The following is a 21,446-nucleotide window of genomic DNA, read 5'->3' as shown; positions in this document are numbered from 1 at the left end:
GAAATATAGAGTTAAACTAATAGCTCAAAAGAAATTTGTAAAAAAAAAAGTATAAATTAATGCCTGATATTGCATATTATGTCATTATTATTGTGACTAATTCATTTTAAAGTTTTTTTTTTTAATTCCTCTCTGTAATTAAGCATTCATTATCTGTAATGACGAGCTTTTCTGGGACAATTTTCTCTCAAGACACTTGGTTACAGATTGCATTCTCTCTCCTCTTTCTCCTCCCCTTCAACTAACTCCATTCCCCTCCACCATCTGCTGTGGGGTTAACAGTACTGCCACCACTTCACAGTGACGGAAGCTGGAATAGGGAGGGAGCGAATGATGCTGCTTACACAATTCATTGTGAGATGCTGCAGTTGATACCCTTTTATAAATAAAATGTTATTTGGAAAATTTTTTATAAAACTGGTTTTAAAGAGATTTTTATTCTAATTCTGCCTTAATCAGAGATAAGTAGTATCACTTCTTTAAAGACAGCTGCTTTGAAGAGAAACAAATTCTTCATCGACTTTCAGTTGTCCATACATTTGTGCCTGTTGAGTGAAATCATATCTTCACTCATTGCCATTATGTGCTCAAGCCTCTTTCTCTTTTCACCTCTCACTCTCGTATTTACAGGCAGTTCCTTTAATTAGATAAATAAAATAAATTAAAATAAAATAAAAAGTGAAAAATCTACTTTGGTGAACTGAAATTAGAATAACTATTTCTTGCTATTTACTTTTTTTTTTAAGAGTTTTGTTGGAAATACTGGTGATGCATAAGTATTAAATACATGTGAACTAGAGAAAGTACCTTTTTGGGGTTCACACATTTTTGGAACCTCTAGAACTCTGTCTAGAATTAGTAGTCCTCATTTCATAATGCTCTCATTAAATTGTCCATCTATGGCCTGCTTTTATTTAGTGTTTCTAGTGTCATTATACCATTTGTGAACCTAATACCCAAAACAAAAGATAGGCTCTTGGCAATAACCTGTTATCTAACCATAGACTCCCCTCTATCTCCCTGGCTCCCATGTCTCTGGTAGCCATTTTCCTGAATTCATGATTCACCAGTTCCTTGCTTTCTTTCTTTATGTATTATTATATCTATGTGTATTCCCCATAAGTTTTTAAAAATTTAGTTGTTTTTATTTGCATTATTAAAAGTGTCACACTGTACGTAATCCCTGGTATGTGTTTTTTTAGCTTACCATTATATTACTAAGATGAGCTGTGTTGTTTGTTGTATTTCATTCGCGTTGAGTACTTTATAATATTCCAAGGGAGTGAGTATAACAGTCTTTATTTATTCACTGTCTCCTTGATGAAGCATAGGGCTGTTCCCAGGTGTTTAGAATTGTGAACAGCTATTTGACATTGTTGTGCATGACTGTTGTTTTTAACCTATGAGAGAGTTTCTAGGTCACAGGGTATGTGAATGTTCAACTTTAGGAGATAATGCCAAGCTATTTTCTGGAGTGACTGCACCAATTTGTACTCCCACCAACAATTTCTAAGAGACACCGTAGATCCCTATCTCTCTAGCACTTAGTATTGTCAGACTTTAAATTTTTGTCAATTAAATGGACATGAAATGATATTTTATTATGGTCTTAATTTTTATTCTTTATGTTTATTGGGAATATTTATTTTCTCTTTTGTTCCTGTTCATTTGTTTTTGTCCGTTTTTTCTATTAAGTTGTTGGTGTATAGTAACAATTTATTAGGCATTCATTATATATTCCTGATACTAATCTTTGGTTGAATGTATATATTCAAATGTATTTTCTCAGTTGGTAATTTGATCTTTTATTTTCTTTAAGGTATCTCTTGATGGCCAGAAGTTCTTAATTTTAATATAATCAAAATCTATCAATCTTTTATGGTTCCATACTTTTTTGGTGACTTAAGTAATGTTTTTAACCCAAGGTTTAAAATATACTCATCAATACTTTCCACTAAGAAATTTAAAGGTTTATTTTTTAAACTTAAGATCTTAATCACTCTAGAGTTAATTTTTATTATTGAGTGAAGTAAAGATTCTACTTCTTTTTTTTCATAAAGATTGCTATTTTTAAAATCCCTTTTGTTGATTTAATTTTAATTTAATTTTACTTTTAAATTTAATCTCTTCTTTCTAGTCTGACCTGCCACCTATGTCATATACCAAAGTTTAATGAATGCATAGATTTATTTCTGAGCTTTTTATTCTGTACTTTTGTTCAGTTAGTGAGTGAATGAGTTAGTGTGGGTATGTGTGTGTATTCATTTTGAAATTATTTTTATTTTTGAATTTGAGACACACACATACACCTAGATTTTGAAATACTTTGGTTTTCCCACTAGGTTTTGGACATAGTAAAAACAAATATTCGTACAATTCTGCCACGTATCTGGAAGGTACCTGATGTTGATGAACTAAATTTATATAGGATTTTTAACCGGGTTTTTAATCGCTTACTCTGGAGTCATGGCCAAGGATTGTGGAACTGTTTCTGTGATTCAGGGTAAGTCCTAAGTTATCTTTTATTATTGTCATTTTAAATATTTTGCTATTAGTTACAGAGGTAGCTCAATAAAATGGTTAAGTTTCTTGAATAATCTCTAAAAATATGGACTTTTTTCTGTGTGTAATTTTTAGTACTCAACTATAATTTATAGCAGTTAAGCTAATTTAGATGAGATGATGAATATGAACACAGTACCACCCAACTAATTTGAATTCAGTGGAGAGAAGGTAGTCTTAATTAATGAAAAGTGTCAATATCCAAGGTTCTTCTTCTGTTGGCTTTAGGTAGCAGAATTCCAAAATTATGGCTATACTCCTGCTCCTCTCCAACATTTGAGTCCTGTCAAAGCTGTTGTGACTCATTATCATTTTAGCCTGAAGATATCTAAAATCAAACATTCCACACCTCCCTTTTATTCAGAAATAGCTTCTCTTTTGGACTTCCCTTAATCCCATTGTTATTTTCCCAATCATACAAGTTTAATATCTCAGGGGCATTTATATCTTCTTTTGCCTTCACTTTCTTTATTTAGTCATTTGCTAAATCCTGTTAGTTTTTCTGTCACATTCCCACTGTGGCTACTGTAGGTTGTTTTTCATTGTACTTAACAATTATCAAGTACTTCTTGCTATACTTTTGGAGATACAAAGTTGAATCTGACATAGATCCTGCTTTCAAGAAACTTAAAAAAAATGGTAATAGCTACATTATACAACTCATTACGGGCCAGGCATTGTTCTAAACACTTTACATGTATTAAGTGGTTCAGTCCTTATAACATCATTTTGAAGCAGATTCTCTGATTGTCTCCATTTTATAGACAAGGAATCTGAGGCACAGATAGGTGCTAAGGTGCCTAGTGCAACTGGGATTTGAACTCAGGGAGCCTGGCCCCAGAGTTCATGCCCTTAACCAATAAGCTCTGCTGTCTCTAGTAGACAAAATAAGATATACACAAAGTAATGATTATAAAAGAGACAGATATAAAGTATTATAGGATTTTTGAAAGGTGGAGTCTGTTTGGTAGAAGGGCTAGGTGAAATTAATAGATTTCTAGGTATTTTTGCCTCCAGTTTTTTTGTTGCCCTTTATCATCCTATTGTCAGACTCATTTCCTAAATCTGTAGTCATTTCCCTCATTTATCATTAAAATGTAGACTTCTTATTTAGACAAGACTCTCTAATGTGCTGGCTCTTTCTTAACTTCTACAACCTTTTCATTATTCTCCTACTTGAACTCTGTTCCAGAAAAACGAACTCATTATTTTTCAAATATCTTAAAAATGTGCCCTTTTCCTTCTCTGAGCTGTTGACGTCTTTGAGTATCTAATGGGGCTGCTTCTAAACTCCATTCCTCCAATCCCCACTGCGTTATTTAAACCCTATATAAAGACCCAGACTGTACGCTTTTTTGGTAAAGCCATAGCGGACTATTGTAGTCTGAAATGATCTCTGAATGTCCTCCATTTAAATGTTCTAGTCATCTCGTACTGAATCATTCATACCATTTGCAGACTTATTCTCACCGCCGTAATTTTCCTTAGCTGCCATTCACCAACAGGGAGAATTCATACGGTACTCTGAGTTGTGAAGAAATCTGAGAATAATCTTGGCTTTAATTTGTTTCTACAGAGACTTAAGTGAAACATTTGAACTGTACTCCATGGCCCTTTAGTTGATGTTGAAGTTCTCTCAATGTGAACTCACAATTGGAATTTTTTTCTTCTATTTATTGATCCATTGGTTGGAATGTTATATATGAATCCCAGCTACTCTCTACCATTGAAGGCAGTGAGACAGTCTGCTACTGAAATTGGTCCTGATGAGTCCATTCGATAATCTCCAATGGCAGACCCTAAAGATGCTCATAAAGTGGTGGTTCTTTGCTTCTAAGGACCCTCTTCCCTGAGCTATTGTGGTTATATAACTCTTAACCCCAACTAGGTATAAAATCTTCAGAATCCTTTTCTCTTGTTCCTGGCACAATACTCTGCTCAATTTTCTCTGGTGGTATCCATTACCACTAGAAATAGTGATGAGAGTAACATTTACTCAAGGTTTCTAAGTGCCTGACACTGTTTTACATATTAAATGTTTTAAATTAATTTTTAAATTTTTTCAGTTACGATTAACATTCAATATTATATTAGTTCCAGGTTAGACAGTTATATAACATACGAGGTGATCCCTCTGATAAGTCTAGTATGCACCTGACACCATACATAGCTATTACATACATATTAAATATTCTTATAGTCACCACTACAATATTTTGGGTAACGTATTATTATTATTATTATTCTCATTGTGTAGATAAGGAAATTGAAGCATAAAGAGAGTGTACAACTTGCCCATGTTCTCATAGTAACTAGTTGAACCTGTATTTAAACCCAAGCCTCCTGAGTCACGAACCCAAGTTCTTAACTCTGCTTTATTGAGCTTCCTTAAAGCAGCTTTGCCTGTGGTTACCAAGCTTGCTTTATCAAGTCCATTGCATGAGCCAAATCCCCAGCTGATTGGACCTGGGCTCTGGAGCGGGAGTAGCTTTGAGTCCAATTTAATCTCCACTTTTCATCCATTTCTTTAAAAACTTGGTGGTTTTAGAGGTGAGTTTAGTACTAGATTTTATTTTGCAGCTTTGCAAATACATGTCTTAGGCTTCCTCAATTTAATGAGATTACTTGGTATTGTGTGCATGTTATTCTCAAATTGGACCCACAATAGTTCTACTTATCTTTGGATCATGTCTAGTCAGTGTGTACTCCTTTAACTTTGGCCTAACAGCCTAGTAGTAAAGGTAAAAATCTACTCTTAGCTCTGTTCTAAAGGAAAGATTTTAATGAAAGGTGCAGCTATCTTTCACAGTTAGGTATGTAATCATGAAAAAATATAATCCAAATAACTCTGGGTCACCTTGATTCCTGCCTTTACCTGTCATTACCACAAACTAAGTAAAGAAACCATTGCCTGTCCACATGTAGAAATACCAAAAAATATTGTAGCTATTTGTGGCAGGTTTCGCTAGAATTGGCCTAGTGGTTTCACTGATACATCACATATAAAACCCATTCACCTCTCTCTGTTGCTCCTCCAGGCTGTTAAGTCCATGCTCAGACACCCTTTTTTTCATCACATGTAGACTCCTGGCGTTATGATGCCCCATATTCTGGCATTCTCTCCAGGGGAATAGATCTTGGAATAATCCACCATGTTTTACTGGGATAGGGGAAGTCTAGGTGCTGTGGGACTCAAACAAAGCCTGAGAGCTCAGGAAACATGGCCAAGGGAAGTAACATTTCAGCTGAGATGTGCAGGAAGAGGAAGAATAGGAATTCGCTAGTAAAGAGGAGGATGCAGCAAATAGTGTGGGAGAAGGAATACTTTGTTTAGAAAAGTTCTCTCCACTCAAAACCCTAAAATATGAAACTCAAAGAAGAAAATCTGAGGGCAAGAAGAAATTGTAAAGAATATTCTAAGGCAGTCTGCTTCTGGGTTGAGTTATATGCCTACTTGAAAATGTATCTATAACATGTGGACTATTTCAAATGATGTTAGTCTTATTGTCCTCATGTCACTTTAATTTCGATGTATTGTTGTTAGTACTTTTTAGCTCATTAATCTTTCTGTTGCTGATTATCCAGTTGGTATAGTCTAGATGTTTTGTTTTGTTTTTTTTACCTTCCCTTCTCCCTTCTTGTACTTAACTTTGGGCCACTCAGTTATCCATTTGGACTTCTCCCAGAGAAGAAAAAAAGAATCAATTTCACTTTTTAGATAGCTGCTTTATTAAGTGTTTTGATGCGAAAGGAGGTGAAAATTATTGAATTTACTGATTTATATGAAGTTTTTGAAGTCTTGGGATTGATTTCATTAATAACTTCCCTTTGTTGCCAGAGGTATTCAGTATTCCGTATCTTATTGTTATATTACTAAAAACAAAAATGTCATTAAAAGTCATTTCCTTTTATATTTCTTTGAGGATTAGGGAGTGCCAGAAAGAACTTTTTAACCATTTATTTTTCCCTTTTGAACTCATGGATTTTGGCCCTTCCATGTCCTTGGAATTTAGATTCAGAAAACAAAACATATAAGACTCTGGGTTCTTTCATAAAGGCACTGGTATTTTTAATTATTTCTGCATCCTTTCACTACTTTAAAAATTGTGTGTTGGTATTGAAAATTGTGATTCTGTAGTGTTCCAGAGGCATTTCACATTTACTCAGCCATGCCAAGGTGGTGTTTAGGAGGAGGGGGACTAAATTTGAAAGATGAGTTTCCTTTGTGCAGAGGGGTTGCCATTAGCTTACTACCAAATGAAACAAATTCTGTTTATTTCCATTTTTCTTTTTTTAAATTTTTCTTTTTTATTGTTAGTTTCAGGTGTACAGAACAATGCAATAGTTACCCTTTTCACCCTCACAAAGTAACAACCCCCCCATGTACTGCCCTCCCACCCCCAATATCATGCTTATCTATTACAATTCCATTGATTCCATTTCCACTCTCTACTCCATGTCCCGTGACTATATGCATATATAATTATAGTTGACATACAATATTATTCAACATCAGCTTCAGAAATACAGTGCGGTGGTCAGGCCTCTACACCGACTATGAAGTGGTCTCCCCAACAGGACATGAGTCCATCTGGCCCCCTAAGAAATATTTACAACATTATTGATTATATTCCTCAGACTGTCGTTTTCTATCCCTGAGGCCATATTGCAATTACCAATTTGTATTGTCTCATCCCTTCCCCTTCTCCTTCATCCCCACCCCCCTCCCAACTAACAACCCTCAGTTCTTCCTCTGTGTCTCTGAGACTATCTCCATCCACTTCTTCCATCCATTCAGTTCCTTAGAATCCATGTATAAGTGAGATCATATGATATTTGTCTTTCTCTGACTGACTTATTTCACTTAGCATAATGTTCTCTAGTTCCATCCATATTGTTGCAAAGGGTACTATTTCCTTCTTCTTTATAGCTGAGTAATACTCCATTGTGTAAATGTACCAAAGTTTCTTAATCCAGTCATCTACCGATGGGCATTTTGGTTGTTTCCAAGTCTTAGCTATTGTGAATAACGCCGCAATGAACATAGGGGTACATATATTTTTTCAGATTAATGTCTTGGGATTTTTTGGATAAATACCTAAGAGTGGGATTGCTGGTCATAAGGTAGTTCCATTTTCAGATTTTTGAGGTACCTCCATACTGATTTCCATAATGGGTGCACTAGTCTGCAGTCCCACCAGCAGTGCACCAGGGTCCCCTTTTCCCCACAGCCTCACCAGCATTTGTTGTTTGTTGATTTATTGATGATAGCCATTCTGACCGGGGTGAGGTGGTATCTCATGGTGGTTTTTATTTGCATTTCCCTAATGCTAAGTGATGTTGAACATTTTTTCATATGCCTGTTGGCCGTCTGTATGTCCTCTTTGGAGAAATGTCTCTTCATATCCTCTGCCCATTTTTTAATTGGGTTGTTTGTTTTTTTGGTGTTGACTTGCATGAGCATTTTATATATTTGGGATATTAATCCCTTATCAGATATATCATTAACAAATATCTTCTCCCATTCAGTAGGCCTCCTTTTTGTTTTATTGATGGTTTCTTTTGTTGTGAAAAAACTTTTAAGTTTGATGTAGTCCCATATGTTCATTTTTTTATGAGGGGTTCTGGTGTGTTGGCACTTAAGAATAGATAATAGAATAGAATGTGGCCTTTGGCTAGTGGTGGTGAACATGTCCACCAAAAATAGGTAAAGGATCTTGATTCATACGTTTATTTTAAATATTTAAGGAAGAATGAGAAGCCAAAGCTGCGGATGTTATAACTTACATATTATTCAGAATGTTACATCAAATTAGAGCGTTATAGAAGAAGCTCTTTTATCTTCCATTTTATTTGTTCTTTTCTTACTTCTATACTCCAAGTCAGAAAAAGAAAAATTACCATGATGTGAGTGACCTGATACTGGATCTAATCAAATGGCTCGAAAGGATCAAAATTATAAATATATACAAATTGAGAGGAGAGAAATACCCAGAATCCCAATGAAGAGAAAAGTGCTAGGCAGACAGACAGAACACAGAATGTTTTCTGTGTGTATTTATATTTATATGAAAATTTTATTTCTCTGGGCCCAAACATGCAGGGCCTGCTAAATGAAGACATATTAATTATAAATATATTCCCTAATTAATTGATGTTCTCCAATATTTTGCTTGATCAAAATAGGTAAATTGGATATAGATATACATACATATATATGCATATATAAAAAAGTATATATTATATCTAGTTTTTCTTATATTTAGTAATAAATTAAATTTTAATTTTAGAGTTAATTTAACAAGCATATTACTAGCATGCTATTATTTAGTTCTGAACGTATTAGAACATGGAAGAAAATGTATTCATTTTAATCTACTCATTTGAATCTTATTCCTTTCAAGAAAACCCATCATTCACTGATGTCATACTATCTTTTGGGGACCACGTTTCTCCTGAAAAAATAAACAGTAGCCTTTCTATGAAAAAATACCTTTTTGAGTTTCTAAAGCATTTTTTTAAATTCCAAAGAGATCAAATATCTACAAAAGATTGAAAATGGAGTCTTTGAATTTCCCATTGGGAAGTACATTTCTTCAGAAAAATATTTTTTTTAAGATTTTTTTCTTTCTGAAAATCTTCTCTTTTCTCTCTCTGAGGGTTAAGTGAATTGGTTTATGTAAAATGAGACTTGAATCATTACCAAGTCTCAAACCAAACTTTCCCCTTGAGGCTTGAAAAGAGTTTCGTTTACACTAAAGAAATAAGTCTCTCTCACTCTCTCTCTCTCTCTCTCTCTCTCTCTCTCTTTCTCTCTCTCTTTCTCTCTCTCTCCTCCTCTGTTCCCCTTCCCTCCCTCTTTCCCTCCCTTCATCCCTCCTCACTTTCCCTCTCTTTTCTCTCTTTTGGTGGTGGGGTGATGCGGTATTTCCTGATTTGGGCCATGACAGTAAACTTAGGAATTGTAACCCCCCCCCAACAAACAGACACACACACACACACACACACACACACACACAATTGAAATTTACCTACAACACGCGCACTACTGCGTGACTTGGTATAAGCTGAGCGCACTAAAGGCGGGAGAATGCCACCTTTGGGATTGCAGTAGGGCAGTGCGTATTCAGATAACATTACGTCTAGGGCACAGAACCTGTGCTCTGGGCATATCATAGACATAATTACATCTGAAAGTGTTTTGAAAGGGATGGTTATAATCAAGGGATTAACCTAAATTCTCCTAGTGCAATGAGGTGACAAATTAAGTTGCAGCAACTTTGTAATACTTTTATGGGATTATTATTAATGTAAAGGTGAATGAATATAGCTTCCTAGAAACGTAAGTTCCTACAATATCTAACTTTTGAGAAATTAGCTCAGTATTTTACAAATGCATTAATATAGAGTAACTCACGTTTTTAGGAGGTGTTGGGAAACCATTCTGTCAGCTACACATAGTGGGCAGCAGTAAAGTCTTTAAAGACAGTTAGTCTATGAATTCTATATTGGTTTTTAATGCAAAGATTAATTTCAAAATATGTATTTATTTGTCTTTCACCCATCTCTAGTCACTTCAAATGTGTGAGCCCGTTTCTACTTTTTCTTATTGCTTCATTGCTCGGTAAGTGATATAGCTGGTTGCCATTTTGATCAGCCTCATGAGGTCATGTCTGTTTCTATGCTAACAGATCCTCTTGGGAGAGTATTTTCAATAAAAGCCCAGAGATGGTGACTCCTTTGCAGCTCCAGTGTTGCCAGCGCCTGGTGGAGCTTTGTAAACAGTGCCTGCTAGTGGTTTACAAATATGCAACTGACTCAAGAGGATCACTCTCAGGCATTGGTACCGATTGGGGTAATTCCAGGTACTTTTTTACATTCCCTAGAATCTGTGAGTTTTATATGATGTAATGCCACAATGCAGTTTGAAATTGAAAGTCTCTTTTTGTTTGTATGGCTAGAGCAAAAGCTAAAGGCTGAAAACTCATACGTACTATTATCTACAAAATGCTTTTAATTTATAATCTTTATCTTTAAAGGACCGCACAAACCTGAAGGTGACAGAAATAGCTATCCTGTATGAAAATGTGATTATTTGGTTTCCATACATTTGCTTTCAAAAAGTCAAGTAAGAGCAATAAAAAAATGCTAAGAAATGTATTTATATTTCCCCAGTAGGGATATTTAAACATTTTTCCTTCAACCTAACAGTTGAGAAGATGCCTTTAGTTTATTTCTTATTGTTCAGTATGCATCTACTACACCCTTCAGAACCAAACAAATCAGTGGGAGGTGAATTTTGTTAAGTTGTATTTAAAAATTGAATTTTTATAAATATTGTCCAGTGATACTAGGTAGTTTTCCAAAAGCATAAAAAATAGTAGTTTTTAAGTTGCAAAAAATATGCAGAGTAAGCAAGAAGTACATTTTAGTACTTCTCAAGACAATCATAGTTTCCATTAGAAATAAAGATGAATATGTGACTTTATTTTTAGTATATGTAAGTTGTAGTACTACTCATGATAGAAGACAGTGAACCATGACTTTGAAAAAACTTAAGTGATTGTGAAAAGATGATAGGATTCAACTAACCGTTAAATACGCGTAGACAGTAAAGAGAATGAAACCACCATAGCTTGGGTTTTCTTTTTGAAACACCTAGAAATTGATCTGTTTATTAAAAAGATCACAGGAAGTTTAAAAAAGATAACTTTCTACAAAACTGACCTGCAACAGCAGGCTTCGAATATTTTTCACAAAAAATATTGAGAGATGTATTTTTAATCTCTGCTTGTCTTGGATTCTGTTTTTATAGTCTTGTGATACGTTTAAGCTATTTTAACTCTCTCTCTGCAAACAGAAGCTGATTGATCACAACAATGGTAGAGGTAAAGTTAGCCATTTCTTTTTAAACTATGTAAATATGAAAGCTATATTCTGCAGTTTTAACGGTTTGACTAAAGCAAATTATTGAAATAAAACACATTACTTTCATTAATATTTCCATACAATTTAAAAGAACGATGGATATCTTTAAGATATTACAACATATAAATAAGAGGCTTTTTTTAAAATAAAGAATGATACTCTGTGAGCATGATCAGGAAAACCTTAAACTCCAGTCTAGGAAGGATGGTTTTAAACTCTTTAATGTCATTCTTGCAATTCCAGATTTTATAACCATTTTTTGTGGGGGGAATCTTATAACTTTTGGGAGTGGGCAAAATAGGCTTCCTGGTTACACTGGAGGAAGAGGTTGTACCTTACAGTTACTTCAGGCCATTTTATTTTATTCTTATCTGGTGGTCAGAAGAGATATTCCTGACCCTAAAATCTTGAGTTTTGGACTTATGATAAATACTCAGTATAACCCCAGTATGGTGATTTATAAGTGTTTTGGTGGTGGTTGGGAGGTTGTCAGTTAACACACCCTTTACTCCTGCCCAAATTCTAAACCATTTGATAGAGAAATGTAGGCATCAGACAGATGATCATCAAAATGGAGCTTTAGTACTAAGAAAAGCTACACCGAGGAACGCGGTGTAGATGTGAGCCAAGTGAGTTTTGTAATACTGAATGTCAGAACTAAATGTACCCATTCAGTTAAAGGAAGAGCTGGATCAACCCAAACCTTCCACTAGCACTACCTCATAAAGCCTAATTCTGTTTGCATTGGTAGAAAAGCAAGTAGGTAGGCTGTCTTCAGGTAGGCTGACCCAAAAAAAGGGGCTGTGCCAAGCCCCCGGTTTCTTTCTTTTAAACCGGCAAATCACATAACTCATTTCTGGTAAGATGCCAGAAAGTTTCCACTGGTGGGAGTTCTTCTACATAGAAACACAAGGAAGAGAGAGAAATAAACATGTTCTCCTAATATCTGGCTATTAAAACCCAAGTCAATGTCACATTTATTTAAATATATGGGAAAAGTGGCCTTATCTTCTTTCCCTTATAAATTAGGAACCTATACTATAGCATTTTAATTAATATGTAGAAGCCTCTTAATTTGGTATTTATTAATATATTGATAAATTTCATTTATGAAGCATACTTAATAAAATATAAATTATATATAAATATCTATGAATAATCCTAATATAAATAATTTATGAGGTATACCTAAATACTTTATGATGAGACATATATTTGGCTACTGTATCTGTAAAATTGAGAAGAAAATAGAGCTAATAACTTCAGTCAGGTTTATGATCATGTGTATCCTGATCAAATATCTATAGGATATTTCTTAACAGACTTTAAAGAATATATGGCACCTATTACATGGAAGGAAGCAGCCTTCAACCTTGAAATCTCAGAAAAACAATAATTTATAGGCACACCAAGTAAAAAGCTATTTCTCAGAGGTAGACTCATAACTAAGCACCTACAACTGATGTATAAACTCAGATGGTCATATATATATATATATATATATATACATACACACACACACACACACACACACACGTATACGTATACATACACATATGTATCGTACTCCAAACACTTTCTAGCCTCAGCATCTCTGTGTTTCTATCTTTCATGCACTGAGCTTCCATACAATCTTATGTCACGGAGTGGGGGTGGGGGTTTCATGGCTAAAAATATGTTTAAAAACCACTGAGTTAGAACTTCTGCCTTTGGTAACAAAGCACTAGGTATTTGGACAAATCACCCCTCTGATGACAACTAGCATATGGCAGAGGTGGGCCTTGAAACTAAGGTTCTCCCACCAAAAAAAAAAAAGTCAAGGTTCAAATACAGGACAGTGCACACCCACTAGGATGGCTATTAGAAAAAAAAACACAAAATAGCAGGTGTTGGTGAGGATATTGAGTAGTTAGAACTCTTGTGCATTGCTGGTTCAGAATGTAAAATGGTGCAGCTGCTGTGGAAAACAGTTTGGCAGTTCCTCAAAAAGTTAAACAGAATTAGCATATGACCCAGCAATTCCACTCCTAGGTGTCTACCCCCAAAAATTGAAAACATGGACTTAAATAATAGAAACATTGTTCACAATAGCCAAAAGGTGAAACCACCCAAGTGACCATCAACAGATGAATGGATAAATAAAATGTGGTATGTACATTCAGTGGAATATTATTCAACTTATATAAAAAGCAATGGCATTCTGACACGTGCTACAACATGGATGAACCTTGAAAACATGCTAAGTGAAGTAAGCCAGACACAAAGGGCCAAATATAGTATGTTTCTACCTATATGAAGTATGTAGAATAGACAAATTCATAGAGATAGAAATAAGAATAGAGGTTACTAGGAACTGGAAGAAGGAGGAAATGGGGATTTACCGTATTCCCCCATGTATAAGATGCACCCTTTTTCGAACAATTTGGGGTCTAAAAACGGGGTGCATCTTATACAGTAGTTGTAGATTTTTTTACTTGCATTTCCCATGGAGGACAAGGCAATATATGAAGACAGTGATTCATCATCAGACACAGATGAGGACAAGCTAATGGTTGGGCGTTTTGACAGTGATGAGGAGTTGTATGAATTTTATGATGAATAAAACGAGTTCAATAACTTTATGCGATACATTTTTTTTCAAATTTTGGGCCCCAAAATTAAGGTGCGTCTTATACATGGGAGCGTCTTATACATGGGGAAATATGGTAGTATTTAATGGGTACAGAGTTGCTGTGTGGGATGATCTGAAAGTTCTGGAACTAGATAGTGGTGATGGTTATACAACCGTTGCAAATGCACTTAATACACTGAATTGTACATTTAAATAGTAAAACTAGTAAGTTTAATGTTATGTACATTTACCACATTAAAAAATCAACAAAAAACACAGGACAAATATCATGATGAACTTTATTTACCTTGTGTTTCCCAAACCAGGAAGCTGACTTGATTCTGGTCTCACTCCAGGAAAATCTCAGAAGGGTGGTGTAGCTTAAGTTTTCAAGGCTAATTCCCAACGGTCTTCATTCTCTAGAGATCCTTCATGGTCAGCAATAAGTTGGTACATGACAGACCAACCAATTCTTCATCAAGCAGGAATTATGACAAATGCATATTTTATGTCTGTTATACGCTGGATATGTGAAGATATGTAGACCTGGTCTCAGAGATGAGTTAGGGTATGCGTGTGAAGCAAATAAGGTGGTGTGAGGCATTTCCCCTTAGTATGAATTAGCTACAAGTTAGCTATTTTTGTACATCAAGAATAAGCTAGAATAAAAATAAAGCTGTAAAGTTTTCATATTTTGTGCTGCTTTAACACAAACTCTTTAGATATAGTCTATAAATCCACTTCCTAGAGATATTCTTTCTGCTAAAAAATCAAATTTATTATTTAACTTTGTTGCAGAGAACATTTTAAAAATAATCTTTGATATTTAGCTAGTGTGGGATCTCCCAAGAGATACTAGTGGAGATATTAAAGCAAATAATCCACTGAGTTTTCCTGTAATACTTTAAAATATCCCACAACATTTGCTTTAGGGAAGAAAGTGTTTCTTCCAGGGTGATTTCGTATGCTTTTCTGCATTCACACTGAACCTCTTTTTCTTTTCAAGTCTTAAAAATAGTTTCATGTTAGCTTTTTCTGCTTCTATTTAAAAAGTTCAGGTTTGTGGATATATAATAGTTTTCTACTTTCTAGGTTATATTTAATATTTTCAGAAATTTCTGAAAATATTAAATATATCTCTGAAAAATTAAATACTCATTTCTGAAAAAATGAGTCTATTTGTTGTATCCATTAGTTTTAAAACTGGGATTCATACAGAGAAATGACAATATATTATACGTTGGTTGCTAGGAGCACTGATGCTGGAGCTAGCCCACATGGATTTTAATCCTGGCTCTGCCACTTACTCGCTGTGTGACTGTGGGCATAGCATTTGACCCCTGCATGCTTTAGTGTATTCATCTATAAAATAAGCCTACAATAATATCTACCATATAGAATTGTTATGAGAACTGAGTTAATATTGTAAAGCAATTAGAGTACAGCTGGGCACATAGAAAACACTATTTAAATATTAAATAGTGTTAAATAAAATAGTAAAGTTAGCTGTAACTCGGACTTTGTGTTTTTATTTTTTTATCTGTGAAATGGAGAGATACTTAACTCCAAAGGATATGTGAATGTTATTGTAATGTTAATAGTAACTATTGCTTGGAAATTCTTCAAAAGAGTGTTGGTAAAAGTTAGTTTACTATGATAATTATCAATGTAATCAGGATGCATTTTCAATAAAAGATAAAATAACTCTTAACTAATAAAAAATGTAGGTTTAGATCAAACTTTTTATTTATTTTTTTGCACCTTTGCTCTAGATATAAAGGGTAGCTTTTTTATGGCAGAAGAAATAGATTAATCCTCATGACTCCACTGTCTCTTGACATAATAATTAACCCATGTAAATTATGTGAATGATATTAAAAAATAATTTGTATAATCTGTGATGTGAGTAATCAATTGTTTCATTATTTATCACCAATTGTGCCATTTTGCTTTAATTTGGTTTGTTGTATATTATTTTACTGCTCTATTAACTTAATGATTTGAGCAATTTTTTAGTTTGTGATATTAGGTAATAGATTAAGGGGATATTATTAGATAATTTATGATAAAATGATGTTTATGAATATTATAGAGAATTCTGCTATTTTAATCTAAATGCTGTATACAGTTTGATCATAATGAATCTACTGCAAAATTCATATCACACAACTATAAATGTAATTTTCCATAAATATAGTAGTTGTCAACATTATTCAATATAGAATAAGTAGCTGATAGTACCCTTGGCCCTGAATTTATGCATATCTCCATGGAACTATACTGTTGCTGGAAGATTCTGATGTCAAGTGAAAAAAATAATATAAATGATTTGATGCTCTACCATTGTTTATTTTCTCAAGACAACTGCTAATTACACATTTTTTTTCTATTGCTACTTCTGCTCTTGGAAATTCCTCATAGATATCTTTTTCTTGACTTTATAGCATATCCTTCTCATTACCAGGACTTAGACTTTTAATAGTAATGTTTATTTGCATTTGCTCATGTGGATTTCCTAGATCATTTCTCTCTAGACATATAGATTGAGATGGCCAAATGCTAATCAAAATTTTTCCAGAGGAAAACGGAGTATACAGGTGCACATTCTTATTGGCGATTCCTAATCCCAAATTTCTGAAAACTAAAAAAAAAGTAACCTATGTATTGGCAAATCTTACTTGAATGGACATGAAGTTATTTATAGTCTTTACCTGATTTATTGTGAATATTTATACATTTTACTATGGCAGTATTAATGTTTTGTTTACAGGATGCTGCCCTAAAGTCCTGATGGAGATGTTATATATAGTATATACACTTTATTGTCTTAAAATCTGGAAAATTCATGTATTCAGAAATACACTTGGCTGCAAGGGTTGCATATGACTTGTAATTGTGATTGTTTTTAGTATTCTGTAATCATATGCACTGTGTTGTCTAAGACTGTAAGGTTTATAATCTAGTTATGAATGTGAATCTTTAACTTTTTCTTTAAGATTACCCATAGTCATAATACATCAGTGAAATATTAAAATATAATTAGTGGTTCCAGTAGCCTTGAATAAAACACTGGTAATGTGGCTAGCCACTTTCTCATATCACATGTTTTTAAGAAATATTTGACTGGCTCCACACATTATTTACAAAGATGAATGATGAATTCCAAATTAACATGAGTCACATAAACAGTTTCCTAACATGTGAGTACAATGGCTCTTTATGGAATGTCTTGGAATACTAAGATCATATGTTGCTTCTATGTTCAGCCTTTTGAGTGAGGCTCTGTAACCCTTCCCACTCCTCCACCTCACTCTAGGAGAGGAAATCTTTTTATATGGATGGCATTTTTTTTTAATTAAAATTTATTGGAGTGACTGGATAAAGAAGATATGATATATACACACACACACACACACACTCACACACACAGTGGAATACTACTCTGCCATAAAAAAAAGATGAAATAGTGCCATTTGCGACAAAATGGATGGATGTTGAGATTATTATGCTAAGCGAAATGGGTCACACAGAAAAAGTCGAGAACCATATGATTTCACTGATATGTGGGATATAAAACTGAAAGCAACAAATGATTACATTGCATTGTTTTTACAGTATCATTTCTCATGGATGATATATAAATTATTAGCCATATAACATGCTAGTGAGGGATTAGTTAATCCTAATTTGCTTGTAAAAGTCTAATTTTTTAATGATTATTTTTAGGTATTTACTACCAGGAAGTACACAATTCTTCATGAGAACACCAACCTACAACTTGAAATACAATTCACCTGGAATGACTCGCTCCAGTGTTTTGTTTACACCCCGATATGGCCATTTATGAAACAGAAGGGAAGCTCGCCATGGGTTATGCATAATAGCAATTCATTTCCCCCCTAATTTAAACATGCAAAGAAAGCGACCATTAAGTGCTGTTTTATGTATATATGACATATATATTTGTGAAATATACACACACATGCACTCAACATGTATATTTATTATTATATGATAGAAGAATTAGTAGAAAATGGATATAAGACTTAACCTTTCTGGAAATGTAATAAACCATGTTAATATTGTTTACAAAAATATGTGAATGTCTAGAATTTGCTAGGTTTATAATTAATACCTTCCTACTAGAAATGTTATTTTTGCTGCAGAGTATATAAAACAGAATTGATCTGAAGATCCCATTACAGTGTTAAATTATTTTCTAGATAACACATCTTTTGACTTGAAAAAGCATTAATAGTATAATACCATATTAATTCTCTTATGTGTAGTAGCCATTTAAAATGAAAGAAAAATTAGAAGCCTGATGTTGTTGATGATAGGATTAAGTATAAAACGGGTTTATCATTACTATGGCACACTATAAAGTACTATAAAAATCCCAACCCGATTCTTCAATATTTTGATTCCTCATTGTGGAAATTTAGCTACTTATTATAATGTACATTTTCAGTAAGGATCTGGTAAGGTCACATTATGGTCTAAAATGGAAGACAATCCAGTTCGTTAAAAATAAAACATAAATTAGCTTTTATTTTTACTTTTCATCAGGAGTTACATAAAGAAACAAAAAAATGATGATGATGACAAAAATCTTTTCATATAATTTTTATATCTGATACCACTCACTTATATTTGGAAAGTATATCTCCATGGGTACTTATGGTCAAATATAACTTTTTCTGTTCTTCAGAAGTAGACGAGTTGACATTTAAAACTCATTTCAATATTATGGGATAATGCGTCACAATTATCTTATAAGTTTTTCAATTTTGAGACCAATATATATTGCAAGGTCTAACACAGAGTTTCATATTGCACCATAGAAAATAAATTGCTGCAAATAGAAGATTTTGATTACTAGGTATTATTAGTCATGGTGCACTCTTGAGAATTTTTTAAATCAAAATAGAGTGTGAAGTTCCTTTTTGTTCAAAGTTATTATGCATAAGTTTCATAGCAGTTCACTTCCTTTTTCTTACAGTTTCAAAAACAATGAGTGAGCTTTCAGTTTTCCATGAAAATATAAACAAACACTATCATTGACATGGAAATCCTTAGAAATTGCAATATTCACCTTTTAGAAGTTTGTTTAAACTTCTCGCAAAAGTTTTATTTTCTCACAGATGCTAATTATTTACAAAATTCACGAATGTTTTATCTCCATTCATTACATGAAAAGCTATTTCCAGTAAATCAAGAAATGGCCCCAAAGCAGAAGAACTGAGAAAGGCAAACTGGCCTGGTTTAATTAACAAGCTGGATAATTGGCAACCCAAAGTTGTAAGTTAGGTATACTTTGCTTTTAAGTCCATATTCTGAGACTATCTTAGGCTAAAATAGGTTATTTCCTAAATAATTGCTAGCCATTTGATTCTTTATGACTACTTAACATCCATATTCCAATAGATACCTTTTCTTGCTAGATGTATCCCAAAGAAGAATTTATTGTCCTGCTGGCAAAAGAGAAGAAAAATGTCAGGATGAAGTAAATTACTGTGTGAGCGTTTATGACTCCATTTTGTGAAATCTTAAATATGTTATAGATTTTTCATAATGTAAACATTGGAATATTACAAAATCATTATAAGAATGATCAGCAAGTAGACATTTTCATGGAGTATTTTTAGTCATTTTTCTTTTACATTCACAATTTGTCCATGAATAAGACACAATTTCAAATGTCTGGTATATGCTATCAACAGTTTGTTGGCCATTCACTTGCATTAGTTTAAATAAAAATGGTTATTTAATTTGCTAGTGTGGGTAGTTTGGGGCTTCTATCCTTAGTTATACAACAGTAAAATTTTTATTTAAGACAAAAAGAAGAATGTTCAACATGGAGATGAGCCCTCTCCCCCTAGAACAAAACACAAGCGTGCGCGCGCACACACACACACACACACACACACACACACACAAATTTAAAGTTCAAGATTAAATTTAAATGTATGAAACTACCCAACTAATTGATTAAAAATTTTCATTTCTGTAGCTATTTGTCTGCCTTTTTGTGAGCACTAGAATTTTATTGTCCACATTTGCCTATTTATACTGATCTAGTTTGATATGATGGAGTTTATGAATAAAGCCATGTACTCATTATTTATGTATACTGCCTGTATGCGGTGGTCTATGGTTGCTGTAGTGCTGATTTTCTAATGAGAAACTAAGAAGATGCAGTAATAAACTGTGGAAGTCTCTAGAGACCGTAGAAATGTTATACAGGTATAAAATATTCTGTAGTTTTTATTATAGAATTTTTATTCATGGGGTTAAAGCATATCAGTATAAGTGATAGTGTATGGGTCTGACTCTTTCTTGTAGGAGAGAAAATAACTTTATCTGAAAAACTCCAGATGCTATTCAGTCTTACGAAGAGTTTTTAATAGGGAATTTGGTTTACTTATGATGAAAGCATATTTTCATTCTGTTAATAAAAATATCCTTGATCATTCTGTAAATCTAAGATTGGCATGCTTCCTAGAAATGTGTATGATTGGAATGATTTCCAGAATTACATCGAAAGCAGCCTTTTTGTTTTAAATCATTATCTATGAGCATAGTATGAGATTGCAGATTTAATAATCCAGCGTTGTAGATTAGTTGCCATTTGTTATCTGTTGAAGGAAATACTGTGATTATTTTTTACTAGCAACACATTTAATTCTACTAGCATTTCAATTACCTTGTATGTATAAAAATGAATTTACAGCAGGATCAAATGTGGAAATGGCAGTAGTAACCTCTGCATAGAATGTAGTTGGATATCCCTGGTTATCTATAAGATGCAAAGATCTATACTAATTTTTTGTAGGTCTAAATACACACAAGGTTTCTACTAATTCCTCCTCCCTAAAACCTAAAATGAAACGAACTCAAACAAAAACCCAACCTTCTTTTCATCTAATATTTATACATAGCTAGATGACAGTGGCTTCTACACATCAAGAAAAAGATTTTATCCTAATTAATTCTTTTTAATTTGGAAAGTATATGATTATAGAATTTTATCTAACTGAAAATTTTATATGTTTTAATATAAGTTAATCCAAATATTTTCTTTAGCATACCAAAGCCATTTCGTTTAAAAATTCTTGTTAAATTTAAACATACATATCACTTGACCTTTTCAAAAGTACCAAAAAATTGATAGTTGCTTAAATGCTATTATTTCTAGTTTTCTATAAAGCACTGATTCATTCTTAAATGTTTATTCTTTTAAAAATAATAGCAAATATCTCTAGAAGAATGACAGAAAATAATTTTCAGTTTTGTTCTCTACTGCTGATTTACATTTTGAATCTTAGTTAACTTGATTCTAAGG

The 21,446-nt window shown here is 33.4% G+C and overlaps 1 protein-coding gene across 1 annotated transcript in view; it reads left to right on the top strand.

Annotated features, from left to right (window-relative positions):
- TTLL7 (tubulin tyrosine ligase like 7) overlaps nt 1-20,975 on the top strand; it is a 120,623-nt gene extending 99,648 nt beyond the window's left edge. The window contains exons 17-19 of the mRNA XM_019647703.1: nt 2,343-2,503; nt 10,254-10,427; nt 17,828-20,975. Of these exons, the coding sequence (XP_019503248.1) occupies nt 2,343-2,503; nt 10,254-10,427; nt 17,828-17,948 (456 nt within the window). The 3' untranslated portion in view covers nt 17,949-20,975. The remainder of the gene's footprint in view (nt 1-2,342; nt 2,504-10,253; nt 10,428-17,827) is intronic.
- Nucleotides 20,976-21,446: the final 471 nt, after the last annotated feature.

This window comes from Hipposideros armiger, unplaced genomic scaffold (assembly GCF_001890085.2).
Source record: "Hipposideros armiger isolate ML-2016 unplaced genomic scaffold, ASM189008v1 scaffold_115, whole genome shotgun sequence".
Lineage (NCBI taxonomy): Eukaryota > Metazoa > Chordata > Mammalia > Chiroptera > Hipposideridae > Hipposideros > Hipposideros armiger.
This window is presented reverse-complemented; position numbering and strand designations above follow the sequence as displayed.